Source organism: Diplotaxodon limnothrissa, linkage group LG16, assembly GCF_057381915.1.
Source record: "Diplotaxodon limnothrissa isolate DT_005_m linkage group LG16, D_limnothrissa_male_GT1.1, whole genome shotgun sequence".
In the NCBI taxonomy this organism is placed as follows: domain Eukaryota; kingdom Metazoa; phylum Chordata; class Actinopteri; order Cichliformes; family Cichlidae; genus Diplotaxodon; species Diplotaxodon limnothrissa.
In genome coordinates, this window is record NC_140611.1 from 10,197,057 (window position 1) to 10,218,308 (window position 21,252).

The 21,252-nt window shown below is 39.2% G+C and overlaps 1 protein-coding gene across 1 annotated transcript in view; it reads left to right on the plus strand.

Moving 5' to 3' along the window:
* The first annotated feature begins 3,534 nt into the window (after positions 1–3,534).
* Positions 3,535–21,252, plus strand: part of enox1 (ecto-NOX disulfide-thiol exchanger 1) — a 52,494-nt gene continuing 34,776 nt past the window's right edge. The window contains exons 1-6 of the mRNA XM_085374256.1: positions 3,535–3,559; positions 4,587–4,728; positions 5,367–5,551; positions 18,748–18,915; positions 19,892–20,098; positions 20,814–21,047. Coding sequence (XP_085230382.1) covers positions 3,535–3,559; positions 4,587–4,728; positions 5,367–5,551; positions 18,748–18,915; positions 19,892–20,098; positions 20,814–21,047 — 961 coding nt within the window. The remainder of the gene's footprint in view (positions 3,560–4,586; positions 4,729–5,366; positions 5,552–18,747; positions 18,916–19,891; positions 20,099–20,813; positions 21,048–21,252) is intronic.

Here is a 21,252-nt window from a genome sequence, read left to right on the forward strand (position 1 = left end):
TACTTGTTAAATGAAAAAAATTGGCAAAAAAAAATATAACAGCCACACAATCACAAATATGGACACATATGGAAACACACATGCACAGAGAGAGACACACACAAGATCCAATTCAGTCAACCAGTCTAAATATATTGAATTTGAATCTTACAATGAGATCATCCCATAAAAAGGCTTCCTCTCTCTCTCTCTCTCTCTCTCTCTCTCTCTCTCTCTCTCTCTCTCTCTCTCTCTCTCTCTCTCTCTCTCTCTCTCACACACACACACACACACACACACACACACACACACACACACAGAGAGAGAGAGAGAAGTAAGTTTCTAGCTCAGTCAAGCAGCCTTGGAGCTGCTGAATTTGAATCCACCAATCAGAGAGCCTGTGCACTTTTTCCCGCCAAAACAGGTGCACGCAGCACAGAGAGACACAGGATTTTTGCAGTCTATTTCTCATAATGACGACTCCCCTCAAACAAATGACCATTTTCGGAAACCCAGCAAAAATACCTACGTTTTGATGTATAATTTGTGGAAGTTGAGTGAAGATTGAGCAAGTAGCAAGAAGTTGTTCGGACATGAAGAGAAGACTGCAAAACTTTCAGTGGCACACTGGAAGCCAAGTGCATAGCAACCATAACAACGCATGTATTTTGTGAAAAATCACAATTTTGCAACTGAAAACTTTAAGAGGCATAAAGGTAAAACGGTAAAAGATTTGAAAAAGCTGAATCATACCTGAATAGCCCAATAATTTGAGAACATTTTAAAGTTTGAATGGTTGTTCTACGTGAAAATATGAGGAAGTAGTTAAGTTTCAGAAACAAGCAAATTTTAGCAGAATTGCAGAAGTTTCCCATTCATTTCAATGGGACAAATTAAGCTTAATATTTTAAAAAGTATAATAGTGAAAAATACCAAAAGACATAGCAGGAATTAGCAGAAATAGCAGAATATTTTAAAATTTGAACGGTGAAAATCGGCTGAAAATTGTGGAAGTAGTTAAGTGCCAAAAAGTGTACGGAAGTCCCAAGAGGAACTCAATAGTGTGGATGCTTAAAGCATCCACACAATTACCTGCTGAGCAGCAAACCAAAGTCATTAGGATCTGGAGTTTGTTAATGTCACACACAGTGTTGTGTCAGTCAACTTTGTGGATGTCGTTACTATTCTTTTGTGTGATTTGAAATTTTATTGACTTTTATTGACACGTTTAAACGTAACTTCTGTTGGCTTCATAAATAATATGCAGCATTTAAACACATGTAAGTCTAATTTGTGACTAACTGTGTAGCATAAGCAGTGCAGTATCACATTACAAGAGTCTGCTATACAGTGACGCAGTCTGCTGGTGGTGCTGGAGACAAGGCCGTCTTCGGAGCCAAACTGCTATTGTGCTAAGTGCCTTTTTTATGCAAGATAAATCATTCTTAAACGTGTGAACTTCCTGCGATGCTGCAGCGAAGCAGCCTCCTCAGCCTGTCAAAAGCCTTTGCTTCATCCACAATCCCCCCGCCGTATCGCCGGGGACCTAATTCTGCCTGCAGGATGTGTGTGTGCTTAGGTTCGCCTGTCTTTGTGAGGACATTTTTCTCAGGTCCTCATTCCTTTATCAGGCTCTTTCAAGGTTAAGATGTGGTTTGAGGGATCAGTTCGGGGTCTAGGTTAAAGGTTCGTCTCTTTGGAAATGACTGTGCATCTTTGTGCTCTGATATGTGAGAATCATCCATCTTCATTTACTTTAAACACGTGTCCTATATGCTCTACACATGTAAATCTTCAGTGCGGCGGTATTTGATTGGCTGCCTCCTCAGTGCTGAGACTGTGCCAGTGACACAAACAAAACCGATCTGTTCTGATGAGGCCTGCAGCAAAGGCAAACATTTTCACTGAAACTGCAAATATTGTCCAATCATCACATTTATAATTAAGATTTATGACTGCAGCGAGAAAAGTGTACATTTTGGAATTTAACTTTCGGCCTCCCTAAACCGCACGTCGTAGTGTGCGGTCATTAATGAAAAGTCATCGATATGATTGTGTCTCAATTAAAGCAGGATGTGTTGCGGGGCTCAGCTGGTTTCCTGGTGTCAGATGTGAATAATGGTGATTACTGCAGAGCAGAGTGGGCTGACAGAGAGAGAGTGAGGGCAACGTGTTCAGCATGTCAAACACTTTGAATCCTACATCAAAGATACAGTCTACTCCTGACAAATGCAGCTTCGAGATAGGACGACCTTTTATAGTCCTCTAAAGACACATACCCTTTTTTTCAACATATTTATAGAAATCATCATTCTTGTTGTTGGGTGATTTAAACATTACCTGCTTAATGAGTCCAAAGCACATGTGGGTCATTTTTCACATGTGTCAGTAATAATTACAGCCAGAAGGACCTTCTTTTCCCTCTATTGACTGCTGCTCTCATAATTTAAACACCAGCTCAGTGTAAAATGTGAAAAACCGAGGAAATGGAAATCTTGCTGCTGTTCTGACAGATGGAAACATGCCAGCACCAACATATAGGTCATTAATTAACCCACCAAAGATGAGCCTCAGCAGAGTCAGACCTCATTAAAGCACATCTAATATGCCACTGGAGTGCCACTAACTCTGGTTGCTGTTGTACACAAAAACACAAAATGTAAATAAAAGATGGAAGTAGCCCATTTGGAAGTTTCCTTACATTTGGCATTTTGTCCATTGCCATCTTTATATGTTGAAACTGGACGTAAGCAAGGAGTTGATCAGGCTGAGAGTCGACTAGTCAGTGATGAAGCAATGGCATAAAGTGCATCCTGCTTTAGAATCTATTTTACTCTAAATGGATCTTGAATTTACTAAATGAATGCCATGGTGTGTTCAGGAAGACTTTAAAATATCAATTGAAACTCTAAACTCTTTACAAATTTGTTTTCTAATGTCATTAATCATTGAACAATGAAGTCATACAAATATATAATTTCAAAACTACTTCCTACTTGACTTTTCAGATCTGAAGGTTAGGTCTATCTGAATTATCTCTGGTTTACCTTAACACTGACAAGAAAAAAAGCAAACTTGTTTTAAAGTCTTTCCCTTTACAAATTTAAATGTAGTTTATTTGCTTTCTGTTTCTTTTTCTGTTAGTCCAGATAAAATGACATCCCCAATAATGAGTTAAATTACCAAGAGCCAAAATGTTGCTCCGCACTTCCCCTGTGACACTAATTGGACCAGTGGAGGCTAGTTAGCATTGCTTGCTAACCTTCCCTTCCTTAGTGGCAGTGCATACTGGGGTCTCCAGCCATCAGTGACCCATAGCATAGTAAATTAGTAAAGAAAATAGCTGGCTGGTCCTTCGAGATCAAAATGTAATTTTCTTGAGTGTTCTATTTAAATGGCAGAATAATTAGATTACATGAATCAATAGAGTGCCATAAGCAGAGGCAAAATGCATTGATACACATTAAAAACACAGCTTATAGCTGTACCACCCTGAGCACACCCATCCCGTCTGATCTCAGAAGCAAAGGAGGGTCAGTCCCGCTTAGTATTTGGATGGGAGACCGCCTGGGAACACCAGGTACTGTAAGCTTGGGGTGGCTGTAGAGCAGGTCATCTGCTAATTGGAGAGTTTATGGTTTGATCCTTGGCTGCTCCAGTCTTTGACAAAATACTAACTCCAACTTGGTCTTTGATGCTTCTGTCATAGAGTGAATGTTATATTGAAAGCACTTAAGCATAGAAAAATGCTGACGTGAGTGACGCAAGTTGTATAAAGTGTATTGAGTGCTCCAGCAGAGTAGAAAAGCACTATGTAAGAATCCATTTACCGTTCAAAACCCAAACATTTCAACCAAGAGCTAAAACTTTAAGTTCTATACATATACGTTATGCAGTAAATGCAGCAAAGGGGGAAAATGTAACACATCGTCTTTGGATCATGTCTGCACAAAACCTCATTGCATCCTGGCTTATAGTTGTTGATATAGCTCAATGTGGACCAAAGTGGTGGGTTGACTGAAATTTATACTGAATAAGAAAAGCATAATTATAGAAACGGTCACAGTGGGTGTCAAGACACAGGAACAATGGTGCTGTTGTTGCTTTGCATGATTCCTGCTTGTAATTGGTATGGATGCAGCTGAAAAACCGGCCTGTCACACAGAAATGTGGGATTTGTTCAGCGTCACCGAGCGCTGTCAGTTTGTTCCTCTGATGTTCTCCGTGTGGCGTCGACAGCTCGGCTCAGCGCAGGGGTGGGAAACTGTTAATGAGCGAGATGCCGGCCCACTAACAACACACATAAAGTGTGTGTCTGTGTGCGTATTAAACAGCGAGAGAGGAGTTCATATCGCAGTTCTGTGTGTTTTCTAAGATTAGAAACTGCTGCTTAAGTGTCAGTATATGTGTGTGTACGTGTGTGTGCTTTAAGCTTCTTTTCTTGGTAGAAAGTCAGCTGGGATTGGAGCATTTCTTCCTAATTGCCTAAAGATTTCTCTGCTCTTGCATCAACTTCTGGCTTAGTGATTCATTTCCAGTCTCAAGGATTTTTTTTGGACTTTGCCATGTTTCAAAGTCCTTAACTTCCTTTTTTTTTTGTATTCCAGAGGTGGACTGTGACTGTGGCTTGGAGTGGATGGGCCCCTGTGTTCTCCCAGCCAATAATCCATCCCTCCATCTTACCGTCAGCCGGAGGAAAGATCTGATGACAGGACTGCAGAGAGTGGAGAGAAAAGACCCCCTGCTATGGCCAGTGGTACATATTGAATTTACTGTACTTTCTGAAGATAGGCCAACTTTGTTAGGCCATGTTTTTCTTCTGTGTGTGTGTGTGTGTGTGTTTTTTCCTTTTTTTGCAAGAGAGGAGAGAAAAAACTTTGCCAGGATTCTGTTGGGAAAGTTTCCCAGAGATAGCATAAATCCACGTGGAAGACAGTCCTCCTTGTTGAAGCCTTTTCTCCACATTTGTATGCCTGATCTGTCAGTTACAGGGGATTGAAAGTATCAAAATAACTTCCTCTGACCATTTCTGAGTTCATCTTCTGTGACAGCAATACTCGGCTGTTTGACATATTTTGTCCCCGGTTGTGCTCTGCAGTCTCCTTTTGTTATCGTGAATGGATCTATTTTCTACAGCAGAATTTATCACAGGAGCCTTCAGGAACTCCTGCAGCTAAAACTTTGCTAAGTTAACACTCAAAGTGTGCCGGCTGATTCTGAAAGACTCGTTATAAAACACTTGTGAGCTTGGCTTAATACTTCGCTTTCTGTACAAGACAGTCACACTGGTAGCTTATTGAAAAGCAATATCGAATTTTGTAATACGAGCCATCCCCACACTTTTTAAAACCCTTTCCCAGAAAATATTACCTTCTCATTTAATGCAGTTTCATCCTGTATTGCATTCAATGTGTTTTGCTTGTCTCTGCTACAACAGCTGATGGTGTAGGCAACCTGGGTGCTGAGCAGAACCACATTAGTGTTCCTGTCGCTGATCATGGAGCCTGGGCCACGGCCATGAACAACCTGGGCATCATGCCCATGGGCATCAGCGGGCAGCAGCTGGTTTCAGGTACCTTCTACTCTCAACTTTACAAAATTTATTTCACTGGAAACCATCGATGGTTAATTATATTGAATATTTTTGTTGTATGCAAACTTTTTATTTGACTTAAGGATCAATGAAAGGATTACACCCTAGCAATTATCATCATCTTTATTACCCTTTATCCAGCCCATTATCATCATATATATATATATCCCAAGCTGATCCCAAGGATGGATATGAAGGTTGATTTAGGAATATTTTAAAGGGCTGGTTCTGTTTATTCAGAATCATATCCTTACCCTACAAACTTCCACTCTACATTGTCCAACTTGTGTTACTGAGGTTTCACCAATGAATTTTTTTGTCACACTGGTGATTGATTCTGTTCTGACACCCAGGTTCACAACATTTTCTGAACTGTTTAGATTACCAATAATTAAAAGTTCTTGGCTCATTTGTCTCATTCATTCAAAACAATTACTTCAAGTACAATCATGGAAATAAGGAAGCATGTTCTCATTTTAGCAGAATTTTAGCAGTGCAGCTCAGTGTTTTAACCCTATCACCTCTTATGTGAGAAAAAAACAACAGGTGGCCTGTTAACTAGCAGCACGTTCATGTTACGAAAACCTCGAGGATGGAGTTAAGTGGATTTTTTAAAAAGAGAGTAATTATATAAACACCTGTGAAATATCAGAAGTCGTCGTATTCGCTCTGTAAATATCATGGATATGTGACAGATGTTAAGTAAGGTGAATAAACTTATATGCTGCTCGATCATTTCTGGATCCAGGCCCTGTTTGTCCAATGAATGCATTGGTTTGTATTTGATTGTCTCAGTTTCAGAAGCTCTCAGCAACCATAAATCTGTGGATATGTATATTACAGGTCTTCATGTAGAAGGTACAAGGGCTGTATTGCTTCAGTTATTACCACTTAATGTTACCTAAAGAGACTCTCAAATTCTCCAGATGGAAATAAAATCACTCACCACACGAGGTAATGTTATGGTCCCACCACTTCCACCAGCACTAAAAAGGCTTGAGTCTGTAAGCCAGATAACAGCCTGTTATCTGGGCCCTGAGAAACAGACTGAACAGTGAGAAAAATTGGAGAAGTGAGTTTTGCATATCTGGTGCTGACTGGAAACAACATGAAAGTCAGGTTGATGTGAGGCAGTGGAAAAGAATCAATATGTTTTGATTAATGAGCAAAATCAAAAAGAGTTGAGAGAGTTGTTCTCTGGATACATCAAAATTACTGACCATGCCTTTCCATCACTAAACATTTACTAAACATTTCTTTAGTAAATCCCACGTTCTCCTGTGCTTAGAGAAAGTTTTGCACTCATACAAGCTGTTAGTACATCCTGTCCTTGCCGTGTTATTTCTTGGTAAAAGTAAAAACCTAGGTGTATCATTGAAGTTTTTTTATTCAAGCCTGCATGTCCTGTGTTTGATTGTAACCTGGGGCTCAGAAATATCACTGAATCCGTGTGAATCAGTCCAAAACAAGAAAAACAGGGTGTGCACAAATGTGCACCATAGTTGGCTACAGAGGGGGACACGGGATGGGAACCATGTGAGGATTGTTGGAAGACCTGCGGCTCAGCGATGGAACTGGTTACTTGATAGGGAGAAAAGCAACCTGAAACGAATTTAGTCATTATTATTTATTTATTCTGGATGAAGCAGTTAGTCGGACCTGACCTGAACACATGTGCAAACATCTATCTTTTTTTGGTTTGTTTTGTTTTGACTAAATCAATGATGCATACATTTAGCATGAGGACACAATGACATTGAGAACGATGTCATATAATAACCTGCTACCCCAACAAACCCACCGAGCATGTCAGAACGATAGGATGTTTTTCTAGTATTTCATCCTTTGTGAAATTCTCTTTCACTTGCTTTAAAAAAAAATTTTGGCTTTTATTTAATCTGAAGAAATTTTTGGAAAATACTTGTATTTAATTCTGTTTCAGTAACAAATCTAAAACTTAAATGTAACTTCCTGACTGCTTTTATCACTTCTCAGCCAACACTAAATGTACCAGCCAGCACTGCTCTGCAGCCTTTCTTTGCTCTCCTATTACAATTTTTTACAGACGCTAGGACACATTTCCCAATACTTAGGTCACGTTTGCAAAACTCCTCACACAGTGAGCACAACAGAAGTCTATGTAGGCTAAACTGAGGACCAGTTATCATTGTTTTGGCACAAAATGCATTCAATGACTACATCTCTCAAATTTCATGAATTATCTTCTCACTCAGACACAACAACTGCCAAAAATCTTTGTACGTACAGGACATTTTGCATGTGCTTACATACTGTTTTCAAAACTGTTATACTTATGGCCAAAACAATAACACAATGCAAAACTTGAAAAGACAGCAAAATCCAACAGCAATATTTTATTGAAACATATTTCCAATCTAAAAATGCAGTTTAACCAGCCACAGCTGATTCTCATTGTAGATGAACATCTACACAGATGTTACTCCTTCAATTTCATTACAAAAGGAGACAACTGCTGAATAGGTTTTTTTGTGATGTAAACATGGACCCAGCCAGAAATGGAGTGGAATAGCATTACTATTGTATGTGTATCAGTGGATGGTGTGTATACAAATTCTTGTATTTTGGGATTACTTAGTGCAAAAAAATAAAAATACATAAACAAATATTACAGTTTTTTCTGAATGCTTAAACCCTAACTGTGATTCCTGTAGCACAATCTCTAAAACTATTCAGACTTATAGCAAAACCACTCACTGAGTTTGCAAAACTAAAAGCGGGTCATTCTTACTATTCGGTGCCATTTGAGTCCTAGTGACATAATATGGTATATTTAGTGTAAAACTTGTCTAATGCTTATTTCTAAATCATTTTCTTGTATGTTTAACCCCCCTCTACCATAGAACACATTGATATATACACAGGATAAATACATTAAAAGTAAATTACTTTTATTTTAGCACAAGTCACTAAAGTACTATGTCCCCAGTCATGCTTGCTCGACTTCAGTTACAAATATAACTTAAAAATAAATAAATAAATCTAGATTTTTCATAATTTCTGGATTGGCTTATTTCTAATGTTCCTCATCAAATGTTCTTTTTTATTATTAATGCATGTTTAATACTTAAAATCTTTAAAAAATGTTGTGTCCCTGAATCAACTGTCACCCCTGTTACTCTGATAAGAATTCCATAGAACACATCACCTGATTATTCTTTTAGTCACATGACACTCCCAGATGTAACATATTTTGGAGGGAAAACTTTCAAGAAGAAGACGAGTAAGTACCACTCTTTAATCAACCCTTTTTTCAATGTTTTAGCAAGATTTTGTAATGTGGCAAAGCATAACACGTCCAACCTGTTATGCTTATTAATAGTGGAAACAAATTTTTTTTTGTAATTTTTATAATATGGCTAATAAACATGTTAAAAATGGTTCTTAGTGGTCACCATGTACTAGCTTGTTGTTCATCATACTAGTAGTAATGGCTAAGTTTAGCATAAAATCTCCCCCCTGTTACCGTCACCCCTGTTATTGCTATGCACTGTAACAGGTCTCTTTGGTCTCTTTGGTTATTGGGAGGGAATGAATCAGCAAAATTAAGTTACTTAAAAATGGAGCCAATTTTTTTTTATATTCCCTTTGAATCTAAAGACAATCTTTTGAAATTACACTGTGTCTTAAAACTGAACCTGTCTTCTTTCAATATAATGCTTGTTTAAAATACTTCCTTGAAATTTCCTTGCAGATTTTAAAAAGGGACATTGTAGCTTTTAGAAAATGTAAATATTACTATAACTGTGTATTCAAAACAGTTATTAATAGAAAATTGAATGTCCTGTAACAGGGTGGACATTTGGCACGTCATGGGTAAAGACTTTGATTTTAAAAAATATTATAATATAATATCCTTAGCTGGACCAATACATTTTTCTTATAGGTTGAAAATCCCTCTTTTAGATGAAATGTTAAAATAATTCAAAATTTTGTATTTTTTGATGAAGAGTGATCACACTGAAATGGCACCGAATAGTAGGAATGACTCAAGCACAAAAACTGCTTTGCACTCAGTTTGCAATTTTGTAACACACACTTTGCACAACTGTAGGCACAATTCACTGCACAACACTCAATTACCAAATTTCCAACACACTCCTAGCAAAAGTATACACATGTATGGCTATCATTAAAACTAATTTGCCAACTGTCTGGCACACTTTCACATGTGAAAACTTTTTTAGATAATTAGTTCACTTTGCAATCAGCCTAAGCACTATAATCCAGGTAAGCTGTGTGTGCGGAGTACAATGGAGGGAGCAGAAAGAGTGAGAAGTAGAGGAGGCCGAGGAAGAGGACGTGGAGGTGAAGAAGTAGGATGAAGAGGACGACAAGGACAAGGAGGAGCAAGAGGAAGACGAGGAGGGGGGAGAGGAAGATGAGGAGGGGGGAGAGGAAGGGTAGGAAGAGTAAGAAATAGAATTGCTGATGACATCAGAGCTACAATAGTGGACCATGTAATCAACCGTGGAATGACCCTGAGGGTAGCTGGCCAACGGGTCCAGCCTAACTCGAGCCGCTACACTGTAGCAAGTACCATAGGGACATCTTGAAATGAGAATCGGTTAGTACAGTCACTTTGCACAAAGATTTGTAGCACTGCCATATGCCAATGAGAAACACACCAATACCATTGATGTAAAAATACTGAAATTGTTACTTTACAGAATTGCTAGATGACCAGATGCTGGGGGCAGAGGAAGCATGTTCACTGCAGACCAAGTAACCCATATAGTCACTATGGCGATTGCAAATAATCCTATACTTGGAAATAAACACTTGTGTTTGTTTTGATGTGTTTGAATAAACACCAGTACTTGAAGTTTGGATCCCTCTATGCTTATGGATCTATGACAGAAGTATGAGCTCAAACTGACATAGCCTACCTTGTGCACAGAGAAAGCAAAAGCCAGATGTGTTTTGTATTCATACCATCAGTGTGCAGTTGGCGCATTGTGTGCTTAGTAGATGATGGCTTGTGTGTACTGTTTGATACGGAAACACCATTTTTACGAAGGTGTGAAGAGTTAATCTAGCTGTGTTTGCTTTTGCAAGAGAACTACAATGTTTTGATTATTGGGTGACAGGTTTTCTTATTTGTGTGAAGAGTTTTGCAAAATTAGCCAATAGTTACAAAAAATGTGCTTAAGCAATCAGAAAAAACTGTAACGAATTCTGCATGATGTCTGATTCATTCCAGTAACATATATTGAAATTATAAACAGAGATGTGTCCTTGTTTTACACAAGAAAACACTGTGTAATGCTACATGTTGTTAGTGTTTTTTAGGTCATTGTTTTGTGGGTGACAAAGTGTGTTTGTCGGCTGTCAACCTTTGCTAGTGTTCTGGAAGAATGAGTTTATTTGAGACCTGAATGAAGTGTTTTGGTAGTTGTAGTGCATTTTGAATGTGAAATGAACTGCTTTGCCACGCTGACGGTCAGTTAGGAGGATTGTGTGAAGAGTTTTGCAAAAGTGACCTAAGTATTGAGAAATGTGTCCTGGCGTCTGTAAAAAACTGTAATTATCCCCCAACAGATTCTTCCTGTGAATCTTTGGAGCGTTCCTGGACCACAAAGCAGATATTAATCATTATGAACGCTGGACATTTTCTTATAATCTGTGTGTTGTTATAAGAACAGAGTGCTTCTTGCATCAGCAGGCAGAAATTTTCCAGATATATCAAACTGTGACACTTTGCTAAAGAGGGCAGGGCTGGAAAAAGCATTCGTCTCAATATAAACTGAAACATCTGGACATAATAAATACTGCTGTTTTGTTCTCTCTTTTTTTTCTTCTTTTTTCATATGTAAACCATATACCTCAAAAAGTGCCCGGCGGACTATGAAGTGTAACCAGAGAAATATATGCAAGGCCACAACTAAAAACTGAGCTTTCTGTGTCCCTCAGCAGGGTGTACAGTGTGGCTGTGCTCCAGACTAACCGCTCTCACTTGTTATTTCAACTAAAACTACACTAAGTTCTGTGTCTAGCTGCTCTGTTTCGTTTTCTCTTTCTCTGGGCTTAATTTCACCTCAGGATCTATTTACGAAATTGTCTTTCTGAGACGTGGGGATTTGTCTGAGCTTTATGGTCGCATGTGTGTTACCATGTAAGAGCTGTCGTTGTATAAGTGCTGCATTGTGGGGCTTTAATATGTGAGCACGTGGGGAGATTTGTTGAGTTGTTGTTTGTGTGTGTGTGTTAAGTCCAGAATAATTGAATGCATGGATTTAACTGAGTGAAGCCACAATGAGGAGAGAGGAGCTGTTGTAGGGAGGGACAAACAGCATCGTAGCAACCAAATTCCTGTGGATCCGAGTGGAAATATTAAAATGATGACATGCTCTTTCACTCTGATGATGTGATGAGACTACACCTCTGGCAACATCTGCAGCTCTCTTCCCTTGTTAAACTACAGGGAGGGAGGGAACGTTTAGGTAATGAAAGGCGGACAGAAAAAAAAGACGGATGAGTGGATCAGATATGTGTCTTTTGAAGGGTCATACCACAGAAACATGTGTTTCTGCTTTCATACGTTTCTAGGAGGTGCTGATAGTATTCAGAGACTTTATTTAAAGTAATAAAATAGTATGTGTGTGTGGATCTGAGTTTACTTTGTGTTTTATTGTGAAGTTTAGTTCCTCATGTGGCTCCCCTTTGTTCTTTTCCCCACCCACATCTCTGCCTCATTTCAGTTCATCTTGTGCCCTTTTATCTCTCTTTGGTGTGTATGTTTCATCTGTGTTCTCTCAGTCTGCTTTGGTGATTTCTTGATAGTAGTTTGGATTTTTGCAGGTTGTTTGTTTGACCCTATATAAAAAGACCACTGCAGGACAAAGCACGCGGAGCCTGTGACATCACATAAGTGGACCTGATGAATTTAGAGAAGACTTAAAGATTGCTGGGCCCAGTGCAGCTGGTGGGCGAACCAAATTTCCTGCTGTGTATTTGAGCAGCTTAAACCAAGAATTATTTATAAATTAGTTTGGACTTAACTTGAGTTACAGTTACAGTGAGAATCAACAGAAGCAATGCCTGAAACAAAAGTAAATGACCATTGATGCTGCATCATTTCACATTTTGTGTTATCTGTACAAAATAAACAGAATCCTGTAAGAACCTGATGCCCTCTCGTCGTCTCGTCTCCTTATACGCCCACAGTGTCACAATGCAACATTAAGCAAAAGGTGCAAAGGCCAATCTTCAAGACTAAAAATAAAGCAGGTAAACTTTCCTAACTGCAGCTTCTGTCGTTCTGTGTTATAAGAAGCAAACTTTAATGTTAATCCTGCTAACCCTAGCTATTGCACAGATGTAATGCAGTTAAAAAAGTCCAGAATCTAAAAAGTATATATATTTAAGTTTATTACAAGTACCAACACTTTGAACTAATATGCAGAGTCATTTGTTATGATATTGTAAAGTATTGGAAACATGTGTGAAACCTGGACCCATTTGTTAAGGGCTAAAAACGAGGCCATGTAGGTCAGAGCTCCAGTGTGATTTGTGTTAAGATTACAATTAGGATACATTTAAATGCTCACTTTTCATTGTATGGGTGTGTCGTGACTGATGAGCTCTCACCTTGATGTTAATCACAGCCAGATGTTTCGCAGCACGGTCAATGCTACGCGTTTCTGTCAGTGGTTCCAGTGTATAGTACTAAATAAGCACAGTTAAAGGCACGATCACTGTTTTTCTACTGTCAGAGCCTGTCTTTTTACTTCATGGCTGTGTGTGTGTGTGTGTGTGTGTGTGTGTGTGTGTGTGTGTGTGTGTTTTTCTTCCTTATATTCCTTCCTCTGTTTCTGAGTCTGGCAGTCGCAGCAGAGCTCTCAGCCAGAGAAATGAACCTGGCTTGAATCACTTTGGCTCCTGGAGGAAAAGCTATGAACAAAACCAGCCTTTTGTGATTATGATGAATGTGTGGCAAGGAGATGTGTAATTTACCTGTCGAGGGTATCGCAGATGCCGTTTTAATGAGTTTTCCTAAGACCTGAAGAATCTCTGAATGCATCTTGGCTCTATGTGGTCAGATTAATGGAGGATTATCTCTCAAGTGTTTTTTTTTTCTTTTTATAAGCCTCAAGATGTGTAATAAAGAGTACATGAAGCATTTTTCTCTTTGCTAAACAAAATGTGTTTTACCCTGCAGCACTCGGTGTGATCTAATGCTGAGTACAAATTAGTATATGTCTGGAATTATTAGCATTGTGCTGACCAAAGATTACCAGCATAAAGGCCATTTTTCTCCAAGAAATGCTTTTATGAGGCTTTTATGTGGAGGGTTTATCTAATAATCAATCAAATGTATTATTTATTGAAGGATGTGAAGCACCAGGCCACATCACTCCCTTTGTGCAAATCTCAGCTTGAGCTCAGCAGCGTGGGGACTGACAAAATCTAAGGAGTAGTATTCATCTTCTGGAATGCTCTCCAAAACTGTCCTCATCCTTCCAAAGTCTGAATCTTTGTCAGTTCCATATGTAACACACCCATCCTCATGAATATCTGCTGCAGGCTGATGGCCCTATAACAAGATATTTCAACCTGCATTTGGGAGACAGACACTCTCTCTACTTTTAAGATTAGGTGTAAAACTTTCCTTTTTGCTCCCTACTACAGCTCCTCTCTCCACACTGTGTATTTCATCCCGTCTTCCTCCCCTCACCCCCAACCGGTCATGGCAGACGGGCGCCCCTCTCTGAGCCTGGTTCTTATCTTGACTGTTGTTGTGATTTGGTGCTATATACATTTTTTTTAATTGAAATTCATCAAAAGACCTTTATCTACTTGTGAATGGAAAGAAAAACAATCTAAAACAAATGAATAAGAGCATCACTTACCTTATCTGAGAGGCACAAAATATTTGATGAATATATATCATCTAACATTTTAGCATCTAATCAATCCTCTGTCATCTTGGTCATTTGGAGGCAGAAGTGACGAGCCGGTGGAGTGTAAAGTTATCGGCTAACACTTGCAAACTGAAGTAGTTGCCTTCATGTATGGTATAGATGCAAAGAGGCAGATATGTAATAAATAGTGTTGACTAACATACAAATGAGTTGGCTACTGTAAGGAAGGACAAAAATGGAGACGCTTCATTGCTGCCCTAACTTATGAAAATGACTTGTCAAAAGCATAACTTTTGGCTGGGTGCAATTAACCACAGGTAAGCTCTCAACTAGCAGAGGTGAAGCCTCTGCTAGCACCTGGGTATGGTCACCTGGCATCCATCTCTTGGGAGTGAGATGCTTTTAGAACCGGACTCATTTCAGCAACCACAGGTTTTGGCACATTTGTTTTAAGGGATTTGCAATGCCTATTTTCTACAGTTGACAGGCTAACAAACCCTCCTGTGTCAGTGGCAGCTGAACTTCATTCGACCATGGCCTGCAATGACTTTGCCAAATTCTTCACAGAAAAAATCCAAGAAATTAGACAAGCAATTGGTACATCAACAGCAGATCCAGGATATGTACTGTGTCCACCAAAAAACTGTTTAAACACCATGAAACAGTTTCAACCTATTAACAGCAAAGACCTGGAGGACATCTTAGGTAAACTGAACTCCTCCTCCTGCTGTTTAGATGTCCTGCCAACAAGTTTTTTCAAAAAGGTCTCAAAGACTTTAGAGTCAGACCTGTTACAGATCGTCAACTTTTCTTTATTATCAGGTGTGTTTCCAGAATCACTAAAAACTGCTGTAATCAAACCTATACTGAAAAAGGACAATCTTGACAAGACACAAATGAACAACTACAGGCCGATCTCAAATCTCCCATTTTTAAGTAAGATCATTGAAAAAGCAGTTTCTCAACAGCTCAGTTACTTCTTAAAACAGAATAATTGCTACGATGCCTTCCAGTCAGGTTTTAGACAGAACCACAGCACTGAAACCGCTCTGACAAAAGTGTTTAATGACATATGTCTGAATACAGACAGTGGAAAAATGTCAGTCCTAGTTTTACTGGATCTCAGTGCAGCATTTGATACAGTTGACCACAACATATTACTCAAACGACTGGAGAACTGGACAGGTCTTTCAGGAACTGTACTAAACTGGTTCAAAACATACTTAGAAAACAGGAAATACTTTGTATCAATAGGTAACTTCACATCTGAGCAGACAAGTATCACATGTGGAGTTTCCCAAGGTTCCATCTTGGGACCCCTTCTGTTTAACATCTACATGCTCCCACTGGCACAGATTATAAAGAACAACAAAATAAACTATCATAGCTATGCAGATGACACACAAATATATATCACAATGTCACCAGGAGACCGAGGCCCTGTACAGGCTCTTGGTAAATGCATTGAGGAAATCAATGACTGGTTGTGCCACAATTTTCTCCAGCTAAACAAAAACAAAACTGAGGTAATAGTCTTTGGCGCCAAAGAAAAACGATTACAGGTCACCAGAGAACTTCAATCTATACATCTAAAAACCACAAACCAGGCGAGAAATTTGGGTGTAGTGATGGATGCAGACCTAAACTTAGAAAAACACATTAAGACAATAACAAAGTCAGCTTACTATCACCTCAAGAATATTTCAAGGATAAAAGATCTGATGTCTCAACAGGACCTGGAAAAACTAGTCCATGCATTCATCTTTAGTAGGCTTGATTACTGTAACAGCATCTTTACAGGTCTACCTAAAAAATCAGTCAGACAACTACAGCTCATTCAGAACTCTGCTGCTCGAGTCCTCACTAAGACCAAAAAAGTGGACCACATCAGTCCAGCTCTGAGGTCTTTACACTGGCTGCCTGTCCGTCAGAGGATAGACTTTAAAGTTCTGATGCTGGTCTATAAAGCTCTAAATGGTTTAGGACCAAAATACATCAATGACCTCCTGACCCAGTATGAACCTTCCAGATCCCTCAGGTCATCTGGATCCGGTCTTTTATCAGTTCCCAGAGTCAGAACCAGACACGGAGAAGCTGCATTCAGCTTTTATGCTCCTTATATCTGGAACAAACTCCCAGAAAGCCTCAGATCAGCTGAAACACTCAGTTTATTTAAATCCAGGTTGAAGACTCACCTATTCTCAGCTGCATTTGAATAAAGCACCAAATCCACACTTTTAAGCTTAAATTTCAAAACTTACATTTAACTACTGATTTTATCTACTGTTCTGATTTTATCTGTTTTGATTTTATATACTGTTTTGTTTGTTTGTTTGTTTGTTAATTAGTTAGTTAGTTTTTTTGCTTGTTTTAATCAATTTTAAATCATGCTTTTTATTTGTTCTTGTTTCTAATGTCTCTGTAAAGCACTTTGAATCACCTTGTTGTTGAATTGTGCTATACAAATAAACTTGCCTTGCCTTGCCTTGCCTTGCCTATGAGGAAAGAAATGTGAGCGGTTTGAGAATACCATTGGTAATTTTATATTTTTCCCTTTATCCCAAGCTAACTGAAGCGCCTCACTTCCTGTGCTTCCTGTGAGCTGCTGATTGTTTCCAACGAAGGCTTGCAGTGTGCTGAATGTTCAGACCGGCAGGAGTAAAAGCCTTCGCACTAAATCACTGGTGCATTCTATCAATCCTCTGTACAAAGCAGGAAAAAAAGAAACGTTTATTTTTTATTGAATTTCTGTAAGGGACGTTTGTCCTTTCCAAGTGTGACAGCTTCCCTCGCCTGTAATCTGAATCACTTTATTTTCTGTGGTGTTGTGGCTGTGTGGGCAGCGGTGGGGTGGTGGGGGTGATTTTCTGCTGACGGTTTGTTCCTCCCGCTCCCTTGTTATTGCAGTGTTGAAGATAGGAACATGCAATGCTGCTCCGCCCTCCTCCAACCTGCCTGTTCTATTTTCACCCAGACAGCTGAAGCATTGCTCCTGTCGCCTCTGTCCTCTCACTGTTTATCTTCCCCCTTCTTCCTCACTTTCTCTTTGTCCTAGAGAACAGAGATTTTCTTCTTCCCTCTCTCTCTCCTCTCCTCCCTTGCGCTTTTCCCATTAGTACACTCGAGATGATATTTTCTTGTCCTTTTCCAAGGATCCAGTCCCCAGTTTTTCTTTTATCTCTTATCTAGGGAGTGATGGTTTATACTTCCTTTTTCTTTTTTAACTAATTTCCTTTTCTCTTCTGCATATGCGGTTGATGTTGTATATACGAGCTCTTGTTATGACCACTAATCGGGTTTTAACGGTAACAACCTTCCAGCCATCTAAGTCCCAGAGTCCTAATGAATTCAACAATAGTCAAAGGAGCTTGGAAAGAAAGCGACAGTCACACATGACCTGGATAACTAAGAACCTACACAGAAACCTCAACAATAACAGTTTTATTGGTTCTTCAACAGGATTTAAAAATGTTAAAGTGCAATTATAACCCAATAATGCTTTTGTTTTCTCCTCTCACAAAAATGGGTTATTGTCCGATTTAGCTCACTTTCCTCTATAAATATGCCCTGTTTCTCTATAAATAAACCATCCACTGGTTTAATAACGGCCCTTAAATATACCAACTCTTGGTACTGAATAAACCATTCCCCTGAATAGTTTGGCGGTGCCAATGATGGTAACTATGAGCGTTTGAAAAGGGAATTTATTCATGTGGAAACTCCAGTTCAGGACCAACTTGTGAGGCAATCACTGAGGTGTAAGTGAAGCATTGCAAATGTACAACAGCGGCATCACAATACCCATATATTCATAATAATAACAGTGATATTTAAAAATAAAGCACAACAATATGAAGTCAAATGTGTCTTCTTCACACATTTAGACTTTTCAATATTTTCCTATTTAGACCTTGGATGGTCTAAATTACAGTGTCACTGTCAATTACAGTGACAGAGAATTTCCTCTGGGGAGGATTGCTAACAAAAGTTGCTGAAATGTGTCTTTCACAGCCACAAATGTAAACGTTGTGATGATGCTAGAACAAGTCACTGAATTTAACCTCTGCTCACCGTGAATGTCTTTACAAAACATTACATCATTCCATTCATTGGATAGATGTTATATCTCTCACCAACCAGCACACACACCATCCCTAGAGACATGGCGCTAGCATGACTGAAATCAGACTATATCATTCTTTACGTACTGGAAAAGAAAGTATGAAAAATTATGGTTTTTGTTGTGTAATCTGTTGTTATTCTGTCATGCAGATTCTCTGTGTATCCAGAGATTCGACCCTGGGCTGGGACTCATTGCACCCATAAACCCCATGATAACAGGAATCAGCCTGGTCCCCCCTCCACCCGTTCCCCCCGACATGCCCGTCATCAAGGAGATCATCCACTGCAAGAGCTGCACTCTCTTCCCTCAGAACCCTAGTAAGACTGTACTTTAATGTAGAACCGATAAACTTTACTTGAAAACTTTTAGGGGTGTGACTTTTGCAGTAAAGGTAGACAGCAAAATCAGGCTAGTAAAAGTAAACTGATTAGCTCAAAGGTACAGTCAGTAATGTTTATATACTTATTTAATAGAAAAAAGTCCAGAAGTTGTCTCCTTCAACAAAGAAGCAAAAATGTGAAAGAGGCAATGCAACAAGCATTTTTGAATTCTCTTCCTCCTCATCTCAAGCTCCATCTTTTATATAATGATAATAATGAGCTGGCTAAACAACAACAGCTGTTTATAACACTTTGCCAGCTAATGTTACACTCGAGTGTCCAAAGAAATGACGCTTTCCTCTCATAAACAGTTTGATTACATTCTCAGACCATATGAGAGTTTATTCGCTACATGTCCAAGTCCAATAACGTTAGCTCGACTTCAAAGAAAGTTTCACTAATGCCGACTGACAGCAGTTAACACTGTCAAAAACAGCAGAGCTTACCAACAGAAAAGTTTCGGATATCCTCAACAACTCACCTCAGTATCACTGTATCCAGAAAAATATGCATTGACACGTATTGACAGCTGAGGTAAACAGCAGGCTGAGAGCGTACACTAAACAACAGATGAAAGGCAACAAGAGTTGTTTGTCCTACAGCAGCCAACATAGTTAGAATTATGTAGCAGAATTTGAAGTGGTTAAAAAACTGAATTCAGTTGACTGCAGTCTGCTCATATCTAGTGGTGAGACTTTACAGGCTGTAACTTAGGTAATTAGCATAAATGTGAGATGGAATCTATTTTAATATTAGATGTTATTATTTAAATGTTGTTGTTTTTTTTTTCTTTTTAATTGCTCAAACTTGACATAAAAGTCAATACTTTTCCTCTTTAAACTGCAGTGTAGCAGGAGAGCTGTGGATGATATGGCCATATAATCATGTAACCGGTCCTTTTATTGTGCCTCAGACCTTCCTCCTCCCTCGACACGGGAGCGCCCTCCCGGCTGTAAGACAGTATTTGTGGGGGGTTTGCCAGAGAACGCCACAGAGGAAATCATCAGGGAAGTGTTTGACCAATGTGGGGAGATCACCGCCATCCGAAAGAGCAAGAAGAACTTCTGCCACATCCGCTTCAGTGAGGAGTTCATGGTAGACAAGGCTATTTACCTGTCAGGTGAGCACTTTTCTTGGGAAATACAATGCCTCAAGTTTGCAGTTCGGATATTGTTTTCATTTGTTTGTCTTGGTTTGTTTTTTTGTTGTTGTTGTTGTTTTGATTTTTACAAAGCGGGCCATATTGGGATAAAAAGGTAGTTGGCTAGTTATCTGTTAATGCTAGCTTTGGCTGAGTAGCTTGGTTTGCTTGGTGTATCCATAGTTTGGAGTGAAAGGCTAATGAAATGCTAGCTAAAAACAATTGTGTTTTTAATAAAATGTACTCAGAATAACAGCAGATCTGCTAGTGTGTGTTTTAGTACAGCTGCATGCTAAACAAGATGATGTAGCACCTAGCTATCATTATCTATTAAGTTGACCGCTCTCTTGTTATGCATAACTTTCAGCTTTATTATCATTTTTCATTGCTTAGTTATATAAAATTCACCTTCAGGTAGTTGTCATAAAGAAGAAAAGTAGTATAGACACCACAATTGATTTTGTGGATTGTTTCTACTTCTACTGTTAAACTAGATATTATAAGAGAGGGTGAGAAGAGCTTATTTTTAGGCCCAGTCTAAGGTGGATATTTAAGGAACTGTATTTTTCATAATTCTTCATCATCTTCATGTTTCACCCTAATGATTTTCTGCCTGGCAGATCAAATCTAATGACATGCCTCTACCTGTTGTAGAAAATGCCTAAATATAATGGTGTTACCTTCTCCTCTTCAGGGTATCGGATGCGTATCGGATCCAGCACTGATAAAAAGGACTCTGGGAAGATCCATGTAGACTTTGCCCAGGCCAGAGATGACCTTTATGAGTGGGAGTGTAAACAGCGCTTACTGGCCAGAGAGGAAAGACACCGCCGCAAGATCCACGAAGACAGACTGCGGCCACCATCTCCCCCTCCGATTGTGCACTACTCTGAACACGAGGTAGCACTGTTAGCAGACAGACTAAAAGGTGAGCACTTGGCAACGAGTTTGCAGAGAAAGTGTCATTAGCTTTGCATTGAGAAAGTAATTTCCATCACTATACGACAAGTTTACTGTGCCACAAACTTAGCAGATCAACTGATCTCATTGCTAACTCATATCAGGTGATGAGTCAGCTGATACCCTTGATGCTTCTAAAGGGCAAATCTCACACACATGCACACAGAAAAACA